The following is a 22,556-nucleotide window of genomic DNA, read 5'->3' as shown; positions in this document are numbered from 1 at the left end:
ATTGCTTTGCTTCTTCCTCCTCTCTTAAAAGGCGGTTGTTTGTTCTATAGCCTAGATTCAGACCTTCATTCTTGTTCTTTTTGAAAGCGGCAACTTCATGACTTCTATGATGGGCCATGTAAGAGGAGAGGTTATTGGCTGTTTGTTTTTTTTCACCCCGCACAGATCATTTATTTCTTAATAGGCTTAAACTTGATTAAGCTTGTCATTCAACTTTTCTATAGGCTATTGATATAGTTTGTTCTTTCTCATTGTTAGTCCCCTGGCTACCCTTCGTTTGTAGGCTATTTAAACAACTTTTTGAGGTGGAACTCCGTTAGACTCATTCATTGTTTAGCCCAAAGTCATATTCATATTAAATGGAGAAACAAGGGAATATAGCCTACGTTTCTTAAAACAGCTAGACACAATGTAGTTAAGGAGTGTTCATTATAAAAAATAAATAGGTTTAGGCTATAAGGCCCATGCATCCGACAGAGCTAGAGAGAGAGAAACAATATTCCGACTGGACATTTTGCGCTGCTTTGGTGGAATTATCTGCTCTGTCTAGCCTACATTACTCTATAGGCCTACATAACAGGCTATTTATTTAAATAGGCTATAGCAAATAGGACTAGGCAGATTACTCGGAATGTCACTCGTGCTGCCCTGCCGTGCGCTGTCCGACACCGTTCCTTAGGCCTACTGCGCAGAGCCAGTCAAGTTCAAATAGGCTAAACCATCATCTGTCACATCACGATGTCGTCACCATCGACGATGGCTGTCAATCATTGTCGATAGTATCGCCTATCGTAATATCGCCCAACCCTAGACTACACCTAACACCTACCCTCAGAACTAAGACTGGGGGGGTGGATACCAATATTCAGACAGTTTTCCTTTCCTTGTTTTCTCTCCTTTCCTTTCGACACGTTGACCTTTGCCCTTTCCTATCTAACCCCTGTGCCAGTGTCGGCTGAGACTCTGCAGAAGAACTTGGAGCAGATGGGTCGTGCACTGAATAGTCTGGACAAAGACCTGGAGACCTTCCCTCCTCCACAGAGTGACAGGGACATGTTCATAGAGAAAATGACTATATCCTTTACTACTGCAAATCACGTTGACTCTAAATCAAACTCAACTCAAATCATTTTCACTTCCTCTCATCCAATAAAACTACATGTAAAGTGTTGTTTCAAAGGAGCGCCACACATCCTACGAATTACAATGGAGACAGGAAACATTCTCTGATGTCAATTCCTGCAAGCCAGGTCTTCCGTGCTGAAAGCTGAATGTGTGTAGGCCTCTGTGTGTTGCCGGGCTGTGTATTCCTTAACGCCGTTCCTCACAGCTTTGTGGGCAGTGCCAGAGAGCAGTATGAGAAGTTGGACATGATGCATAAGAACATGGAGAAGCAGTACTCTGACCTGGGGGACTACTTTGTGTTCGACCCTCGCAAGATTTCTGTCGAAGAGTTCTTCGGTGACCTCAACAACTTCAAGAACATGTTCCAGGTGAGTGTGCGTGCACGGGTGTCTCTCTCACTCTCATTCGGATTAAATTATACACACTAAAGTAGATTTCAAACCGTACCGTTTCTCGTCACCTGTCTGTGCGAGTGATATTTACTGTGTTAGTAGGCAGGTGTAGTCTACAGGTATTCCTTATCAGTTTCCTTTTAGCCTACACAAACACTTTAGAGGAGAGAGGGAAGAGGAGGGAAGGGGCAATTAGGGGATAGATTTAGCCACCTGTTGCTAGTGTTGACATAGTGTTCATAACGGCTGACATGGTGTGTTTATCTCACTTAAACCGTTTAACTGTGACTGTGGTTTACTAAAAGAACTCCTTGATCCTACAGATGCAGGTGCTGGTTTGTTTGACGGGCTATCTAGGCAGACGGCCAAGTCTTGAAGTGTTTCTCAGTGTCACACTTTCACATAATCTCTCTCGCTCACATACACACACACACACGCACACACTGACGTCCCTGTCTCTGCGTCCATGTCCCCTCAGCAAGCGGTGAAGGAGAATGCGAAGAGGAGGGAGTCGGAGGAGAAGCTCAAGAGAGCCAAGCTGGCCAGAGAGAAGGCTGACAGGGAGAAGGAGGAGAAACAGAAGAAAAGCCAACAACTGGACCTCAACGCAGGTCAGAGTGTCTGTGGGAGAGGAGTGGGTCAACGTGTGGGGCTGGGTGGAGGGAGGATGTTTTGTGAACTGAACTTCTCCTTGATGCCAGTTGGGGGCAGTCAGAGCCCACTGTACTGCGGGATCCGTGTGTGTGTGTGCGTGTGTGCGTTGTTTCCAGTAATCCACAGCAGACCTAAGATAATCTAATATAGAGGACCTCTGCACAGAGCGAGAGAAAAGAGCTAGTGAACGAGAGACGGAGGATAGAAATGTGGAGGAGACTATAGTCTGACTCTGTCTTATCACCTCATTCAGTTCTTTTTGGAACGAGGGATTTTTGTCTCCGAAAACAATAAGAAGAAAGAGTAAATCTCTTAACTCCACAAATACGTTTAGTCTCTCTGTCTGAGATTTAAAAAGGCTGGGATAGCGACCATCTTATCCTGACACACACACACAGGGCATTGCGCTGAAACCCATACAAACGGACCACAAACGAGTAACTTTTGCCTTCTCTCACTCCCTCACAGACACTGCACCTCCCTCTTTCGTTCTCTGACCTACTTTCAGAACATTCCTCCTCTTTTTGGCTCCAGTTGGTCTCCCTTGGGACTCCACAGTCAACAGAATTCCTCTCTGCTACAGCGCTGTGTGTGTGTGTGTGTGTGTGTGTGTGTGTGTGTGTGTGTGTGTGTGTGTGTGTGTGTGTGTGTGTGTGTGTGTGTGTGTGTGTGTGTGTGTGTGTGTGTGTGTGTGTGGGGGTGTGTGGGTGTGGGGTGTGTGTGGGGTGTGTGGGTGTGTGTGTGTGTGTGGGTGTGGGTGTGTGTGTTGGTGTGGGTGCGTGTGCGTCCACTCTTTCACCCACATTATTTCCCTCTCTCCTGATGAGGTGTTCCAGCTGGCTCTTCCCCTCTTTCCTCCCTCAGTTTTTCTTCCATCTGTCCTTTCTTTTTAAAGGGACAGTCATTTATCTTCCTGCAATCTAAACCCTTTATCCGTGCGGTGTGTAGAACGTGAAGGAGGCAAGTTTCATGGTCAACCACTACAGACATTCAAAGCACACACTCCATCCATCCATTCATAGAGCTTTGACTGCCTATTGAGTTTCATATCGATAGTTGACCATGAAACTTGACTGCACGCTTGTGTGTGGCTGGGAGGGGAGGGGCGATTTACATACAGGTGGTAGGACTGCCAAAGCTCTGTGGTATTTACCACAACCTAGTTACACACACACACACACACAGTACACACACTCACCTAGTCTTTGTTGTGTGTGTTGAACTGTGTTCAAGGTCTCTCTTCATAATTACTTTGTCTCACATCATTTACTTCCTGCTTCTCACGCACTCCCTCTCTAACACATACACACTAGTTGGTTGAACTCTGTGAGGTCAGTGTGTGTTTGGAGTTCATGGCCTTAACATTCCCATGTGAAATAAGCACAGAGAGACCGTATCCTCAGTTTCTCTCACACAGATGCTCGAGTCGATAAGATCATTTGATTAGGTTATATTACATTTTAATCTGGGTGGTTCGAGCCCTGAATGCTGATTGGCTGACCGTATACCACGGGTATGACAAAACATTTATTTTTACTGCTGTAATTACGTTGGTAACCAGTTTATAATATACAGTGGGGGGAAAAAGTATTTAGTCAGCCACCAATTGTGCAAGTTCTCCCACTTTTTAAAGATGAGAGAGGCCTGTAATTTTCATCATAGGTACACGTCAACTATTACAGACAAATTGAGACTTTTTTTTCCAGAAAATCACATTGTAGGATTTTTAATGAATTTATTTGTAAATTATGGTGGAAAATAAGTATTTGGTCACCTACAAACAAGCAAGATTTCTGGCTCTCACAGACCTGTAACTTCTTCTTTAAGAGGCTCCTCTGTCCTCCACTCGTTACCTGTATTAATGGCACCTGTTTGAACTTGTTATCACTATAAAAGACACCTGTCCACAACCTCAAACAGTCACACTCCAAACTCCACTATGGCCAAGACCAAAGAGCTGTCAAAGGACACCAGAAACTAAATTGTAGACCTGCACCAGGCTGGGAAGACTGAATCTGCAATAGGTAAGCAGCTTGGTTTGAAGAAATCAACTGTGGGAGCAATTATTAGGAAATGGAAGACATACAAGACCACTGATAATCTCCCTCGATCTGGGGCTCCACGCAAGATCTCACCCCGTGGGGTCAAAATGATCACAAGAACGGTGAGCAAAAATCCCAGAACCACACGGGGGGACCTATTGAATGACCTGCACAGAGCTGGGACCAAAGTAACAAAGCCTACCATCAGTAACACACTACGCCGCCAGGGACTCAAATCCTGCAGTGCCAGACGTGTTCAGGCCCGTCTGAAGTTTGCTAGAGTGCATTTGGATGATCCAGAAGCGGATTGGGAGAATGTCATATGGTCAGATGAAACCAAAATATAACTTTTTGGTAAAAACTCAACTCGTCGTGTTTGGAGGACAAAGAATGCTGAGTTGCATCCAAACACCACCACTACTGTGAAGCATGGGGGTGGAAACATCATGCTTTGGGGCTGTTTTTCTGCAAAGGGACCAGGACGACTGATCCATGTAAAGGAAAGAATGAATGGGGCCATGTATCGTGAGATTTTGAGTGAAAACCTCCTTCCATCAGCAAGGGCATTGAAGATGAAACGTGGCTGGGTCTTTCAGCATGACAATGATCCCAAACACACCGCCCGGGCAACGAAGGAGTGGCTTCGTAAGAAACATTTCTCCTGAGTGGCGCAGTGGTCTAAGGCACTGCATCGCAGTGCTAACTGTGCCACTAGAGATCCTGGTTCGAATCCAGGCTCTGTCGCAGCCGGCCGCGACCGGGAGACTCATGGGCGGCGCACAATTGGCCCAGTGTCGTCCAGGGTAGGGGAGGGAATGGCCGGCAGGGATGTAGCTCAGTTGATAGAGCATGGCGTTTGCAACGCCAGGGTTGTGGGTTCGATTCCCACGGGGGGCCAGTATAAAAAAATATGTATTCACTAACTGTAAGTCGCTCTGGATAAGAGCGTCTGCTAAATGACAAAAATGTAAATGTAAATTTCAATGTCCTGGAGTGGCCTAGCCAGTCTCCAGATCTCAACCCCATAGAAAATCTTTGGAGGGAGTTGAAAGTCTGTGTTGCCCAGCGACCGCCCCAAAACATCACTGCTCTAGAGGAGATCTGCATGGAGGAATGGGCCAAAATACCAGCAACAGTGTGTGAAAACCTTGTGAAGACTTACAGAAAACGTTTGACCTGTGTCATTGCCAACAAAGGGTGTATAACAAAGTATTGTGAAACTTTTGTTATTGACCAAATACATATTTTCCACCATAATTTGCAAATAAATTCATTAAAAATCCTACAATGTGATTTTCAGGATTTTTTCCCCTCATTTTGTCTGTTATAGTTGACGTGTACCTATGATGAAAATTACAGGCCTCTCTCATCTTTTTAAGTGGGAGAACTTGCACAATTGGTGGCTGACTAAATACTTTTTTTCCCCACTGTAAATAAGGCATCTCGGGGGTTTGTGGTATATGGCCAATATACCACGGCTAAGGGCTGTATCCAGGCACTCTGCGTTGCGTCGTGCTTAAGAACAGCACTTAGCCATGGTATATTGGCCATATACCACACCCCCTCATGCATTATTGCTTAATTATAATACCAGCATATAAATTAAGATTAAAATACAGCGATATTACTTATACTGCCAGGCTGTACCACTGCTCATTTTAATCAGGATTTAGGCCTAGTTTATTTATACTTAGTCTTAACTGTATGAATTGTAGGGTTTAGTGCCAATGGCAATAGCCTACTGTATTAGTGACAGCAGCTGTAGTGTAGGCTGATCTGGGACCTGTTCATATTCCTCAGTAGCACCAGTTCTGCGTAGTTCCCCAGGTCTGCAGCTAGGTGTCAGTGCTGCATGAAAGAGGGTGTGTTTGTTGTGTGTGTGTGTGTGTGTGTGTGTGTGTGTGTGTGTGTGTGTGTGTGTGTGTGTGTGAGAGAGCGAGAGAGAGAACACACGTGGATGTGTGGCGTGTAGCCACTGGGGGTGCTGTGGCTCTACCTTAGAAGCTGTGTGAGAGAGAGGCGAAGGGAGGGGGGTGGGGACAGGGGAGTTGTAGAGCAACAGATGTCTCAGGGGGATTAGACAGTGTTGGTCCTCTCAGAACAGAGGGAGGGACATGGAGAGGAGAAAGGGATAGATGGGAGAGGATGAGATGGGGGGGGGGGGGGCACTTCTTTCTCTCCTCTTGTGGGTGGGGATGGAGAAACCTGCTAGAGTGGTAGTCATGCTGGATAAACCGTCTCTTGTGGCCAAAGGGGGGGCTGTTGTCTGTCTTTGTGTGTGTATATTTGTTCTGCACATGATGACGCCAGGCTGTGTGGGGGGGTGTCTAAGGGACATCTTTAGAGAATAGCTCTTAATTATTTTCTCCAGCTTTATCTCTAATGCTGATTCTCTAATACTATTACCGGATTAACAGAGCTTATGTCCTTAACTCACTGCCATCCTATACCTGTTTTTTGTTGGTGGTGGGGGGGGGTCATCGTTACACACTGGTCAGAGAGAGCATTTCATAATGACCTTGACCACCACTCAATTCTCACTCTCCTATTGATTGCTGACCATTGATTATCAATGGCTGTGTTAATTAAATCAGTATTGTGCAACAGTTTTAGGGATCAAATGTGAGTTAATTAGCTATCAACAAGTGCTTCAACTTGATTAATGCAAATTAAAAAACTATTTTAAAAACCTTACAGAAATGATCGGACATAGTCGATAGTGTACTCCGTTTAATTTGCCTTATTCAATCATTAGACAGTCCTCCCATAGCCAGTGTAGCGCCATTCAACATGCTGTACAGTGAGAGGCCATTAGCCCTAGGACACGGTAGTCTCATTTTAGTTGCCAGGTCATTAGGTCAACTATAAAGCATGCTTTTTAAAACAGGTCCCAGTTTGTCCCTGTACTGCTGCAGTTAACTCTCACTCAAAAGCAGTTTCCTCGAGAAGATGTGTGTTTTCACTGGATGGCTTTGGGTTTAACACAAGCTTGTGATTTATGGAAGTGGGGAGTGGTTTTGTGCCAGATGTATTCTCCTTTGGTTAAAAATAAAAACACGACTGCATGTTTTCTGCCTGTGCAGTTGAGTGCTGCAGCCACTTGAGTGTGTATGCGAGCTGTGTTGGGGGCCTGAACTCTGTGTGTGCGTGCGTGTGTGTGACTTTCTTTGACGTGACAAATGAGACTAGGAGCCATCTGCCGCTAGGCTTACAGTGGGATTAAACTAGAGTGTGTGTGTGTGGGGGGGGGGATACAGGGGGAGGGGGAGGTGAAGACAACAACCTTTAACCCCGTGCAGCACCCCCCTGTCAGCCTCCCTTCTTTTAGTTCAAAGTGGAAATAATTCAAACCATATGCCTGAGTATGCCACTGAATCCCCTCTACACCCCCTCTCCCCTGCTTTGTTAGACAGCCAGACGCTGTGTCTGTGCAGGGGTACAAAGACATAAATCAACCCCCAGTATACACACACATATGGAAGACATCCCTGGTCGACATTGAAGCTTATTGAGCCATAGTTTACTAGACCTGTTGGTGTGTGTGTGTGTGTGTGTACTCCTACATGTATGTAGCCTGCAGCCTAGGCAGGATCTGAACTGGGTCAGTGCCCAACTAGGTTAATGTATCTAATGGGCCACCGTGTCTGTGACTGGTGACTTCCCCCCCTGTGAGAGAGTTATGTTTGTGAAGGTAGGGGTTGTGCTTTGTCTTCTGAGCTCTCCTCTGTCGTATGTCTATATGGAGGATGCTGAAAATGGTGTGTGTTTGATTATGGTAATTATGGATGTTTCTGTGTTTTGTATTGTTTCTATATGTTGTGTATGTGATATGTATTGTGTGTGTGTGTGTACAGAGGGTGATGAGACTGGTATCATGGACGGCCTGTTGGAGGCGCTGCAGTCTGGTGCTGCCTTCAAGAGGAAGAGAGGCCCACGACAAGCTGGTAAGAACACACACTGTTGCTCCCTCTCTCTCGCTCTCTCTCTCTCTCGCTCTCACGTACTTGGACACACTCTCTCTCTCTCTCTCTCTCTGTCTCTCTCTCTCTCTCTCTGTCTCTCTCTCTCTCGGTCTCTCTTACACACACACACACACACACACACACACACACACACACACACACACACACACACACACACACACACACACACACACACACACACACACACACACACACACACACACATACATACATACATACATACATACATACATACATACATACATACATACATACATACATACATACATACATACATACATACATACATACATACATACATACATACATACATACATACATACATACAGTGGGGGGAAAAAGTATTTAGTCAGCCACCAATTGTGCAAGTTCTCCCACTTAAAAAGATGAGAGAGGCCTGTAATTTTCATCATAGGTACACGTCAACTATAACAGACTAATTGAGAATTTTTTTTCCAGAAAATCACATTGTAGGATTTTTAATGAATTTATTTGCAAATTATGGTGGAAAATAAGTATTTGGTCACCTACAATCAAGCAAGATATCTGGCTCTCACAGACCTGTAACTTCTTATTTAAGAGGCTCCTCTGTCCTCCACACGTTACCTGTATTAATGGCACCTGTTTGAACTTGTTATCAGTATAAAAGACACCTGTCCACAACCTCAAACAGTCACACTCCAAACTCCACTATGGCCAAGACCAAAGAGCTGTCAAAGGACACCAGAAACTAAATTGTAGACCTGCACCAGGCTGGGAAGACTGAATCTGCAATAGGTAAGCAGCTTGGTTTGAAGAAATCAACTGTGGGAGCAATTATTAGGAAATGGAAGACATACAAGACCACTGGTAATCTCCCTCGATCTGGGGCTCCACGCAAGATCTCACCCCGTGGGGTCAAAATGATCACAAGAACGGTGAGCAAAAATCCCAGAACCACACGGGGGGACCTAGTGAATGACCTGCAGAGAGCTGGGACCAAAGTAACAAAGCCTACCATCAGTAACACACTACGCCTCCAGGGACTCAAATCCTGCAGTGCCAGACGTGTCCCCCTGCTTAAGCCAGTACATGTCCAGTTGACCTGTACCTATATATATATATATCGCTCTGGATAAGAGCGTCTGCTAAATGACTAAAATGTAAAATGTAAATAATTTTTGTGTGATTTTGTTGAGTATATATATATATATATATATATATATATATATATATATATATATATATATATATATATATACTCAACAAAATCACACAAAAATTATTTACATTTTACATTTTAGTCATTTAGCAGACGCTCTTATCCAGAGCGACTTACAGGAGCAATTAGGGTTAAGTGCCTTGCTCAAGGGCACATTTACGTCATTTAGCAGACGCTCTTATCCAGAGCGACTCACAAATTGGTGCATTCACCCCTATACCCAGTGGGATAACCACTTTACAATTTTTGGGGGGGGGGTAGAAGGATTACTTTATCCTATCCCAGGTATTCCTTAAAGAGGTGGGGTTTCAAATGTCTCCGGAAGGTGGTGAGTGACTCCGCTGTCCTGGCGTCGTGAGGGAGCTTGTTCCACCATTGGGGTGCCAGAGCAGCGAACAGTTTTGACTGGGCTGAGCGGGAACTATGCTTCCGCAGAGGAAGGGGAGCCAGCAGGCCAGAGGTGGACGAACGCAATGCCCTCGTTTGGGTGTAGGGACTGATCAGAGCCCGAAGGTACAGAGGTGCCGTTCCTCTCACTGCTCCATAGGCAAGCACCATGGTCTTGTAACGGATGCGAGCTTCAACTGGAAGCCAGTGGAGTGTGCGGAGGAGGGGGGTGACGTGAGAGAACTTGGGAAGGTTGAACACCAGACGGGCTGCGGCGTTCTGGATGAGTTGTAGGGGTTTAATGGCACAGGCAGGGAGGCCAGCCAACAGTGAGTTGCAGTAATCCAGACGGGAGATGACAAGTGCCTGGATTAGGACCTGTGCCGCTTCCTGTGTAAGGCAGGGTCGTACTCTCCGAATGTTGTAGAGCATGAACCTGCAGGAGCGGGTCACCGCCTTGATGTTAGCGGAGAACGACAGGGTGTTGTCCAGGGTCACGCCAAGGCTCTTCGCACTCTGGGAGGAGGACACAACGGAGTTGTCAACCGTGATGGCGAGATCATGGAACGGGCAGTCCTTCCCCGGGAGGAAGAGCAGCTCCGTCTTGCCAGGGTTCAGCTTGAGGTGGTGATCCGTCATCCATTATCAATGGAAATCAAATTTATCAACCCATGGAGGTCTGGAATTAAAGTGGAAAACCACACTACAGGCTGATCCAACTTTGATGTAATGTCCTTAAAACAAGTCAAAATGAGGCTCAGTAGTGTGTGTGGCCTCCACGTGACCTCCCTACAACGCCTGGGCATGCTCCTGATGAGGTGGCGGATGGTCTCCTGAGGGATCTCCTCCCAGACCTGGACTAAAGCATCCTCCAACTCCTGGACAGTCTGTGGTGCAACGTGGCGTTGGTGGATGGAGCGAGACATGATGTCCCAGATGTGCTCAATTGGATTCAGGTCTGGGGAACGGGCGGGCCAGTCCATAGCATCAATGCCGTCCTCTTGCAGGAACTGCTGACACACTCCAGCCACATGAGGTCTAGCATTGTCTTGCATTAGGAGCAATCCAGGGCCAACCACACCAGCATATGGTCTCACAAGGGGTCTGAGGATCTCATCTCGGTACCTAATGGCAGTCAGGCTACCTCTGGCAAGCACATGGAGGGCTGTGCGGCCCCCCAAAGAAATGCCACCCCACACCATGACTGACCCACCGCCAAACCGGTCATGCTGGAGGATGTTGCAGGATGCAGAACGTTCTCCACGGCGTTTCCAGACTCTGTCACGTCTGTCACATGTGCTCAGTGTGAACCTTCTTTCATCTGTGAAGAGCATAGGGCGCCAGTGGCGAATTTGCCAATCTTGGTGTTCTCTGGCAAATGCCAAACGTCCTGCACGGTGTTGGGCTGTAAGCACAACCCCCACCTGTGGACGTCGGGCCCTCATACCACCCTCATGGAGTCTGTTTCTGCAGACACATGCACATTTGTAGCCTGCTGGAGGTCATTTTGCAGGGCTCTGGCAGTGCTCCTCCTGCTCCTCCTTGCACAAAGGCGGAGGTAGCGGTCCTGCTGCTGGGTTGTTGCCCTCCTACGGCCTCCTCCACGTCTCCTGATGTACTGGCCTGTCTCCTGGTAGCGCCTCCATGCTCTGGACACTACGCTGACAGACACAGCAAACCTTCTTGCCACAGCTCGCATTGATGTGCCATCCTGGATGAGCTGCACTACCTGAGCCACTAGTGTGGGTTGTAGACTCCGTCTCATGCTACCACTAGAGTGAAAGCACCGCCAGCATTCAAAAGTGACCAAAACATCAGCCAGGAAGCATAGGAACTGAGAAGTGGTCTGTGGTCACCACCTGCAGAACCACTTCTTTATTGGGGGTGTCTTGCTAATTGCCTATAATTTCCACCTGTTGTCTATTCCATTTGCACAACAGCATGTGAAATTTGTCAATCAGTGTTGCTTCCTAAGTGGACAGTTTGATTTCACAGAAGTGTGATTGACTTGGAGTTACATTGTGTTGTTTAAGTGTTCCCTTTATTTTTTTTAGCAGTGTATATACAGTGGGGGAAAAAAGTATTTAGTCAGCCACCAATTGTGCAAGTTCTCCCACTTAAAAAGATGAGAGAGGCCTGTCATTTTCATCGTAGGTACACGTCAACTATGACAGACGAAATGAGAAGAAAAAAATCCAGAGAATCACATTGTAGGATTTTTAATGAATTTATTTGCAAATTATGGTGGAAAATAAGTATTTGGTCAATAACAAAAGTTTCTCAATACTTTGTTATATACCCTTTGTTGGCAATGACACAGGTCAAATGTTTTCTGTAAGTCTTCACAAGGTTTTCACACACTGTTGCTGGTATTTTGGCCCATTCCTCCATGCAGATCTCCTCTAGAGCAGTGATGTTTTGGGGCTGTCGCTGGGCAACACAGACTTTCAACTCCCTCCAAATATTTTCTATGGGGTTGAGATCTGGAGACTGGCTAGGCCAATCCAGGACCTTGAAATGCTTCTTACGAAGCCACTCCTTCGTTGCCCGGGCGGTGTGTTTGGGATCATTGTCATGCTGAAAGACCCAGCCACGTTTCATCTTCAATGCCCTTGCTGATGGAAGGAGGTTTTCACTCAAAATCTCACGATACATGGCCCCATTCATTCTTTCCTTTACACGGATCAGTCGTCCTGGTCCCTTTGCAGAAAAACAGCCCCAAAGCATGATGTTTCCACCCCCATGCTTCACAGTAGGTATGGTGTTCTTTGGATGCAACTCAGCATTCTTTGTCCTCCAAACACGACGAGTTGAGTTTTTACCAAAAAGTTCTATTTTGGTTTCATCTGACCATATGACATTCTCCCAATCCTCTTCTGGATCATCCAAATGCACTCTAGCAAACTTCAGACGGGCCTGGACATGTACTGGCTTAAGCAGGGGGACACGTCTGGCACTGCAGGATTTGAGTCCCTGGCGGCGTAGTGTGTTACTGATGGTAGGCTTTGTTACTTTGGTCCCAGCTCTCTGCAGGTCATTCACTAAGTCCCCCCGTGTGGTTCTGGGATTTTTGCTCACCGTTCTTGTGATCATTTTGACCCCACGGGGTGAGATCTTGCGTGGAGCCCCAGATCGAGGGTTGATTTCTTCAAACCAAGCTGCTTACCTATTGCAGATTCAGTCTTCCCAGCCTGGTGCAGGTCTACAATTGTGTTTCTGGTGTCCTTTGACAGCTCTTTGGTCTTGGCCATAGTGGAGTTTGGAGTGTGACTGTTTGAGGTTGTGGACAGGTGTCTTTTATACTGATAACAAGTTCAAACAGGTACCATTAATACAGGTAACGAGTGGAGGACAGAGGAGCCTCTTAAAGAAGAAGTTTACAGGTCTGTGAAAGCCAGAAATCTTGCTTGTTTGTAGGTGACCAAATACTTATTTTCCACCATAATTTGCAAATAAATTCATTAAAAATCCCCCAAAAAAAAAAAAAAAAAAAACATTTTTCTCAATTTGTCTGTCATAGTTGACGTGTACCTATGATGAAAATTACAGGCCTCTCTCATCTTTTTAAGTGGGAGAACTTGCACAATTGGTGGCTGACTAAATACTTTTTTCCCCCACTATATATATATATATATTTATATATACTTGGACACACACTCTCTCTCTCATGCACAAACAGTGACTCTCCCTCTGATGAAGCCTTCAGTCCCATGGCTGCCTTCTGTTTGTATGGTGCCATCTGTTTTGTTGCAAGGGGGCCAGGGCGTGGCACCAGTTTGGGCTTTGCTCCAGGGGTACAGTCAGCTCAGCCTGGCAGGACAGGGAGAGGGGTGGGGTGGCAGTGACAGGGAGGGGTGGTGGTCTGGGGAGTTCAGTTATAGAATAGAAATACACTATAAAAATGTGGCTTCACCTTTTAATACAGGTTAACCCCTGTTCTGTCTACAACCACTAGCCTGGGGCTAGCACTAGCAGGCTAGACTGTGTTCATTGTGTGAACACGTGCTTCAGCCAGTCTGTCTCGAAGTGATTTGTATTGATTTCAACTCAGACCTGTTCTACTCTACTGTTCTCCAGTCTCTCTCTCTCAGACTAGAGGAACACCACCCACATAATCTGGTTAAATACTTACTCTCTCCTGCTTCACTGGCCTATTGAGTTACACTCACTTCAGCCGCTGCACACACACACACACACACACACACACACACACACTTAAGAATGTTCACTGTCACAGAAACACACATACACAAAGTTACAGCACCACAGTGTAGGCTACTTAGACCGCAGACATCCCCCCCCTCCTCCTTTTTTCTCTTCCACCCTCCCTCTCTCCTACCCTTCCTCCCTTTGCCTCTCTCCTCTCTCTCTCATCTTTCCATCTCTGCCCTCTCTTCTGGGCAGCTGTGTGTGACGTTTCCGTGTTATGAGTGTGGAGATTGTAAAGTTTGGCTCAGTGATCTGTGGAAGGGTCTTTTGGGGTCCTCTAACTCTGACAGGCATTTTCCAGGGAGCTAAAACTCTCTTCATCACAGGGAGGTGAGGCCCAGTCAACCTAATCACTGCTAAACAGACTGAGACACAGCGGGCGGAAGGAAGGAAGGAAGGAAGGAAGGAAGGAAGGAAGGAAGGAAGGAAGGAAGGAAGGAAGGAAGGAAGGAAGGAAGGAAGGAAGGAAGGAAGGAAGGAAGGAAGGAAGGAAGGAAGGAAGGAAGGAAGGAAGGAAGGAAGGAAGGAAGGAAGGAAGGAAGGAAGGATGAGGGAAAGGAAGAAAGGTTCCCACTAGGGCCTCAGTCAGTCACCCCCAACACTGCTACTTGTTGTCACACTCCAAGCAGGATATGTGTGCTCTCTCTTCCCTACTTCTTGTTTTCTATGTCTGTGTTGGCTAGCTGTGGTTTATTCAGGCCAATCAGAGCTTTGTTTATGCATCATTTTTCCACATTGATTTTCAAAGCCACATTTTCCAGTCAGCCACGTGATTCTCCCCGGTTAGGCTGGCCTCTCAGTAGTTAACCCATACAATAGTGTGTGTGTGTTAGATGACTCAGAGGTCTTATTTTAGCAGGCTAGAGGAGGAGGTACCTCCTGGTTCCCTGGGCTGGTTTCAGTTCAGATGGCTGACATTCTGACTCCCACACACACATAGACCTACACCCTCATACACTAAATAGAAACCCACTCAGACCTTCTTTTTACTTCATTAGTACCACCATCACTATTACTCTTTCTTTCCCACATATCCCCCTGTTCTTCCTCACGACAGAGCACCCACACACACTGTTCCATGCTGGGTGTTGTCATGGTCATTGTGTCATGGCTGTCTGTTTCGATAGAGAGCCACGAGGCTGAAAGGAGAGTGACAGAGAAGGGGGAGGGCCTCTAACCTCTGACCTGTGACCTGTGACTCGGCTCTCTCTGTCTGGCTGTCTCTGGGGGAGAGGTGCTACAGCTGTCCTCCTTCTGTCTACACTGCTCTTTTTAAACCAGGCCCTCACACATTGCATACCAACACACACATATGCATGCATACTGATACTAACATATACAAACTCCCACACTTAGACACCGAGTAACAGACTTTATCCAAATAGACTCTCACACAGCCATTCTAAGGAAATGAAGAGATCCTGGCTATTCTTTCTTTCATATAATGGAATGATGGTGTTTAATGGAATGATGACACCACAATGAGGCATCGCTAGCCCATCTGCTAGGTCATAACCCCACCCTAAACCACCAATCACAATAGAGAATGAATGGCAAAGCACCAATCACAAAAGAGCGACACACATAAAAGGGCCAGTCACAATAGAGACACGCTCGCTCCACAGCAGGCCGGCCCTTTTAACAGAGACGACCGTAATAAAGGACGCTTCCTCACTGTGGGGCTCCCTGCACACCCCAACAATGCGCACGCACGCACACACACACACACACACACACACCTACAAACACACACACTTTCCAAAAGAGCAGTCACTCACAGAAAAATCTAGAAGAGACCAACCCCCTTCTCTCTCTGACACACACACCACACCACACCACATTGCCATGTCTACTTTCAGAGCAGTAGTCCCAGATGACTGACTCACACTGCCACTGAGGACAGGTTATGTGAAGCTGTGTGTTACCCTGTCTAGCCTGAGGAGGGCGACGTGAGCTTCTAGAACGAGATCCGCTGTCTGCTGCTCCAGCTGGGAACATCCATGCATACTGGTCTCATGACTATCATATCATCACTGTATCTACATGATCATAGTCCTCTCACTCTCTACACACTGATCTAACACTCACTCACTCTCTCTCTCACACACACACACACACACAGACACGCACATAGCTGTGAGCATCTGTGAGTATTGAGAGACCATGGCTATCTTACAATAAAACTGTTCCATCTAAACATACGTTGCTTTACCTTTCTCACTTAATCTCTGTCACTCATTTACACACTCGCTCACAGTCACGTTTTCCAGCACATATGCAGACACAAACAATAAAACACCCACATGTACACACATACAGTTTTTTTCCTCATCAGGCAGTCATTATGAAGTATCCTGTTGTGTAATGTGTAACAGATGATCTTTTCACCACCCTGTCTGTGTCCCCATTTCTCTTCTCACACACACACACACACACACACACACACACACACACACACACAGAGTTATAAACAAAGGTAAACACAGGCAGCATGTTGTGAGGCATTGTGCTGGGTTCTGGTCTAGACATCTCATTTCCTGGTGGGAAGGGAACTCTACAGGCCCAGAGCTAAATTTGCCTCAGCTCTGTTCTCCAGTTTTAGGTCACTATCGGCACAAAATGAAAATGTTCTTGATCAATTAGAAATGTATCTGCTGTTCTGACAGCATGCTCTGTTACTAACCAGTGTCCTCGCCCTGATTCTCTGACCTCCAAACCAGTGTCCTCGCCCTGATTCTCTGATTAGTGTCAGGATTACTGGTTTAGTCTTTATTCGGAATCCTCCTCTATTATTTAGAGGTTGAGACCTCTCTCTCTCTCTCTCTCTCTCTCTCTCTCTCTCTCTCTCTCTCTCTCTCTCTCTCTCTCATGTGAGAGGAGGAAGAGAAGTGGAGTGGAGGAGAGTTGACAGCCTTTTACGTTTTTCTCGTGTTGGGTTTGTGGGACAGGCTCTGCACCGATCATGCACACTATCGGGTCGTTTGCATAATGTCTAATTAGTGTGTGTGAGATCTCTCTGTTCTGAACACCCTGGGGTAGATGAGCGCGAGGTGCTAATTTAAAGCCACAGCTGCCTGTGTTCGTCAGCATAGATGAAGACTGTAAACCCCAGTACTGAACAAGTGAAATGAACCGAGTTGAATAACCTCTAATGTATCTCTCCATCTTCCTCTCTCTCTCTCCTCCTCTTCTTCCTCCCCAGACTCAGTGCTGTCCCTGTCACAGCTAGAGCTGGAGACCTGCTCGGTAACCCGTGTGTGTCAACAGAACCATGTGACTGTGTGTTGTAATGTGGTTGTTTTGCATCCATGGTTCATTCATATGCATTTGCGTACTTGTGTGTGTGTGTGCCTGTTTGCATCTGTGACCAGAGTCTAATTAACTGCCGCCTTCATTCCAGGTCAACTCCAGAACCCACTACTACATCTCACTGCTCAGTCCTCATGTCACACACACACACACACACATACACACACACACACGTACAGCGTACAAGATGTATTGCTGTTAACAAACACTTGCTTGAGGGATAGTGGCTCTTACTTCTGATACATTTGCATACACAAGTACACACACACAATCCCCCACTGATCTATATAATTCTAAATGGCCGCTGTGCCACAGCTGTCTGCCAACGCTGTAGAATAAAGGGAGGAGGGGAGAGAGGGATGGCTGGAGGGAGAGAGGGATGGAGAAAAGGCTAGAAGGATAAATGCATCACAGCATCCACAGGGAAGAATCTGTCACACTCCATCTCTCTCTCTCTCTCTCTCTCTCTCTCTCTCTCTCTCTCTCTCTCTCTCTCTCTCTCTCTCTCTCTCTCTCTCTCTCTCTCATTCACTGCTCTCACTCTTCCGTGTATTCCTGTCTCTCTGGTTATGTGCCACATCCTCTCTTTTGTTTCTATGTGGTCCACTCCTCCCATCCTCTCTCTCTATACCATTCTCCTCTCTCTCTCTATACCACTCTCCTCTCTCTCTCTCATCTTCCTACTACATGAATCTTCTGTTTCCTTCTTCCTTCCCTCCTCTACATGTCCCCCTCTTCTATACAGCTTCCAATCCTCCTCCTCCCTCTCTCCCTCCTCCCCCCTCTTCCTCACAGCCGCCAATCCTCCTCTCCTCCTCCCTCCTCTCCTCCCTCCTTCCATCCACCCCTCCCTCCCTCTCTCCCTCCTCCCCCCTCTTCCTCACAGCCGCCAATCCTCCTCTGTTCTTTCCGTGTCTCCTTCCATCTCTCTGTGCCAGCAGCATCATGTAGAGTGGTAGTTATCAGACACATGTAGTGAAGGGTTCTGTACGTGTACACACACACACACACACACACACACACACACACTAATCCTCGCTCACATTAACGCCACAGCTGTGTGCGCGTGCGTGCATGCATACGTGCATGTGTCTCTTGTGTGCATTTTGTTATTTCTTGTGGTCACCGTTGAGAATACATGATTGCATGTGTGTATACTGTTGACCAGTCAGCAGACATAGTATGTATTCCTCCAGACAGCCTGCCCTGGCCTGTGGTGAGTCAGTCACTTCTCTCTCTGCGGTTGCATCCCAAGTGGCACCCTATTCCCTACATAGTGCACTACTTTTGACTAGATCCCTATGGGCCCTTGTCAAAAGTAGTGCACTATATAGGGAATAGGGTGCCGTTTGGTACGCAGCCTGGTTGATGTTTGCAGTGAGAGGTTTGGTTTGCTTGTTGAGGTTTGGCCGTGTTGTCTTTACCCTGTACCGAACTGCATCCTGAATGGAACTGACCCCTGTCTCGACTATCCCTGTCTGTCGCATGTCTGTTAACACCAGATGACCAACCCTGACATGTCTGACCTCTCTCTCTCTCTCTCTCTCTCCCTCCCTCTCTCTCTTCAGCCAACCGGAGAGCTGGTCATGCAGTAACGAACATCCTGGCCAAAGAGTTAATGAAGGAGGACACCACGCCCTCCTTCAGCAAACCGCTCAATAAGAAGACCAAGGCAGAACAAAAGGAGGAGCCTAGCATAGAGGGGGCGGGGTCACTAGAGGATCTTTTAGAGGAAAACCTATCACGGTCCAATTAAAGACGGGTAGAAGTTACACCTTAGCCACAGATCTCGGATCAGCTTACCGTACCAGTATCCTAATTTTAACCATGGGGGCAGGGATGCAGAAACTGATCTTAGATTAGTGTCTAGGGGCAACTTCATCCTACTCTACTTCATAGGACCACGGGATTGGACAGACTGGGTCTGGAGGGGCCAATGGGTGAAGGCGGGGCTCTCACCTTAACCACACCCCCAGGGTTTCGCAGGCTGGCTTGCTATTAGTTGTTTCCACGCTGAGGGAGGACTCTTGCTCTGCCATATAATAAACGTACGGTATCAATGTTCAAGCGTCAGCATCTGCACACATCCACTGCACTCTGTCTATCTCTCATTCAGTCTCTCTTTCTCTCTATCAATTTCTCTCGCACACACTGTCACTATCTGTCCATCTACTTTCCTCTATCTCTGAAGTGCTTCTTGAGACAATCCAACAACACTTTATCAGGAGGGATCCTACATTTTTCCAGAGGGATAGGATGGATTTCCCAATCTGGATGGTTGGAATGTCCTACCTATGTGGAAGCCCTGATGTTTTATAGAAGTGTTTTAGAGAACTTCCAGGTTTTGTTTCAAACCTATTAAATGTTGCTCTGTAGTTGTCAAATATACTGTATGTTTTGCTGTATGTTTATAAAAGAAACAAGTGCCAACCAATACAATTTCAAGTTGCACATTTCAGCGCTCGTGTTGTCCAATAGGAGTTTGTGTTGGGTTAGGGTGGACCAATCAAAAACCTTCTACCTAAACGGTTCTGTTGTTCACACTGGGGTTGATGTTTAGGTGTGTTTTTCCAAGGGATAAGTCTAAATGTGTTTGTGCGTGTACCTTTGTGTTTGTGTACAGTGTGTGTGTTCCACAGTCCTCATCTAATTTCCCAGGGTTCTTGCTCTTTACGTTCTCTCTGATTCACAGGGAGGAGTCACTATGTCACTGATTAACAGACTGTAGAGCTCTATTAGGCATTCTCAAAGGTCCGTAAACAGAAAAGTGTGTGTGTCTAGGGCTACGTGTGTGTGCTTGGGTGTGCTCTGTCATCTGTAATTACTGTATGGTTCTGCCTGACTGTCTGCCGTCATCATAAATGCTATATTTCCTAAACAGCGCTGTGGTCTTTATGCTGAGGTTACAGCACACTGGAGACCTGCCTAAAACATGCTGAGACAAGTGTGTGTGTGTCCGCTAGTGTGTGTGTGTGCGCACAAGTACAGTGGGGAAAACAAGTATTTAGTCAGCCACCAATTGTGCAAGTTCTCCCACTTAAAAAGATGAGGCCTGTAATTTTCATCATAGGTACACGTCAACTATGACAGACAAAATGAGAAAAAAAAATCCAGAAAATCACATTGTAGGATTTGTAATGAATTTATTTGCAAATTATGGTGGAAAATAAGTATTTGGTCAATAACAAAAGTTTCTCAATACTTTGTTATATACCCTTTGTTGGCAATGACACAGGTCAAACGTTTTCTGTAAGTCTTCACAAGGTTTTCACACACTGTTGCTGGTATTTTGGCCCATTCCTCCATGCAGATCTCCTCTAGAGCAGTGATGTTTTGGGGCTGTCGCTGGGCAACACGGACTTTCAACTCCCTCCAAAGATTTTCTATGGGGTTGAGATCTGGAGACTGGCTAGGCCACTCCAGGACCTTGAAATGCTTCTTACGAAGCCACTACTTCGTTGCCCGGGCGGTGTGTTTGGGATCATTGTCATGCTGAAAGACCCAGCCACGTTTCATCTTCAATGCCCTTGCTGATGGAAGGAGGTTTTCACTCAAAATCTCACGATACATGGCCCCATTCATTCTTTCCTTTACACGGATCAGTCGTCCTGGTCCCTTTGCAGAAAAACAGCCCCAAAGCATGATGTTTCCACCCCCATGCTTCACAGTATGTATGGTGTTCTTTGGATGCAACTCAGCATTCTTTGTCCTCCAAACACGACGAGTTGAGTTTTTACCAAAAAGTTATATTTTGGTTTCATCTGACCATATGACATTCTCCCAATCCTCTTCTGGATCATCCAAATGCACTCTAGCAAACTTCAGACGGGCCTGGACATGTACTGGCTTAAGCAGGGGGGACACGTCTGGCACTGCAGGATTTGAGTCCCTGGCGGCGTAGTGTGTTACTGATGGTAGGCTTTGTTACTTTGGTCCCAGCTCTCTGCAGGTCATTCACTAAGTCCCCCCGTGTGGTTCTGGGATTTTTGCTCACCGTTCTTGTGAACATTTTGACCCCACGGGGTGAGATCTTGCGTGGAGCCCCAGATCGAGGGAGATTATCAGTGGTCTTGTATGTCTTCCATTTCCTAATAATTGCTCCCACAGTTGATTTCTTCAAAACCAAGCTGCTTACCTATTGCAGATTCAGTCTTTCCAGCCTGGTGCAGGTCTACAATTTTGTTTCTGGTGTCCTTTGACAGCTCTTTGGTCTTGGCCATAGTGGAGTTTGGAGTGTGACTGTTTGAGGTTGTGGACAGGTGTCTTTTATACTGATAACAAGTTCAAACAGGTGCCATTAATACAGGTAACGAGTGGAGGACAGAGGAGCCTCTTAAAGAAGTTACAGGTCTGTGAGAACCAGAAATCTTGCTTGTTTGTAGGTGACCAAATACTTATTTTCCACCATAATTTGCAAATAAATTCATTAAAAATCCTACAATGTGATTTTCTGGATTTTTTTCTCAATTTGTCTGTCATAGTTGACGTGTACCTATGATGAAAATTACAGGCCTCTCTCATCTTTTTAAGTGGGAGAACTTGCACAATTGGTGGCTGACTAAATACTTTTTTTTCCCCACTGTATGTGTTTGTGTGCTTGCCCCTTTAGACTGCAACACCCATTTGTTGAATGTCTGGCCTTTCTTGTTTTGTATTTAGGAGCCATCAGCAAATGTTACTGTAATCCAAGGAGAATGATAAGTAGTTCTGAAGGTTGACCCATGCTATACCAATCCCTATGCAAATATAACATATCCCTACCGCTGATCAAGTCAGTCACAAACGGTTAGAACATCTGTGTGAATAACTCTGGTTCCATAAGCACTGATCAAAGATCAGTTTGTACAGATCTCTGGAATAGAGCCAAGCACAAGCTGTTGGGCTTTTACCAGCACAACACATTGTTATTATCACGAGCTGAGAGATGGTTTCATGATAATAATCGTTCCTACCGTATATTTCAAACGATAACAAGGACAAACGTTACCACAACGTCTGTGTGACTTAACAACTTCAGTCAAGGGTAGAGAGGAAAACGTCTTCCTTTAGACTGAAAACATTTAGCCCTTAGATTGTGGTTGTTCGCCAGAAACAAAAGTATGACATTGTGTCGACCGTAAGACAACGTTCCTTGTGTGGATGAGTTATTTCAGGTGACTCTGTCCCTATTATTTAAGTGGTTTTTTTAAAGGACGTTGAAGGAAAAGTTGAAAAAACATCACTGGAAAATAAGACAATTTTCTGGCCTGATTTA

General features: G+C 46.1%; 1 protein-coding gene across 4 annotated transcripts in view; it reads left to right on the top strand.

The window, feature by feature from the left end:
• The window catches only part of LOC121544049 (protein diaphanous homolog 1), a 140,135-nt gene extending 119,824 nt beyond the window's left edge, over positions 1-20,311 (top strand). The window contains exons 22-27 of one of the 4 annotated variants that reach the window (XM_041854109.2): positions 950-1,074; positions 1,329-1,493; positions 1,996-2,128; positions 8,068-8,157; positions 17,196-17,246; positions 18,871-20,311. In XM_041854109.2, coding sequence (XP_041710043.1) covers positions 950-1,074; positions 1,329-1,493; positions 1,996-2,128; positions 8,068-8,157; positions 17,196-17,246; positions 18,871-19,058 — 752 coding nt within the window. In that variant the 3' untranslated portion in view covers positions 19,059-20,311. Of the gene's footprint in view, positions 1-949; positions 1,075-1,328; positions 1,494-1,995; positions 2,129-8,067; positions 8,158-14,319; positions 14,392-17,195; positions 17,247-18,870 lie in introns of those variants that run through there. The other 3 variants (XM_041854112.2, XM_041854110.2, XM_041854113.2) reach the window with 3 other exon arrangements.
• Positions 20,312-22,556: the final 2,245 nt, after the last annotated feature.

This window comes from Coregonus clupeaformis, chromosome 3, assembly GCF_020615455.1.
Source record: "Coregonus clupeaformis isolate EN_2021a chromosome 3, ASM2061545v1, whole genome shotgun sequence".
In the NCBI taxonomy this organism is placed as follows: Eukaryota; Metazoa; Chordata; class Actinopteri; order Salmoniformes; family Salmonidae; genus Coregonus; species Coregonus clupeaformis.
The sequence above is the reverse complement of the archived record's forward strand: the minus strand, read 5'-3'. Positions and strand labels throughout refer to the sequence as shown.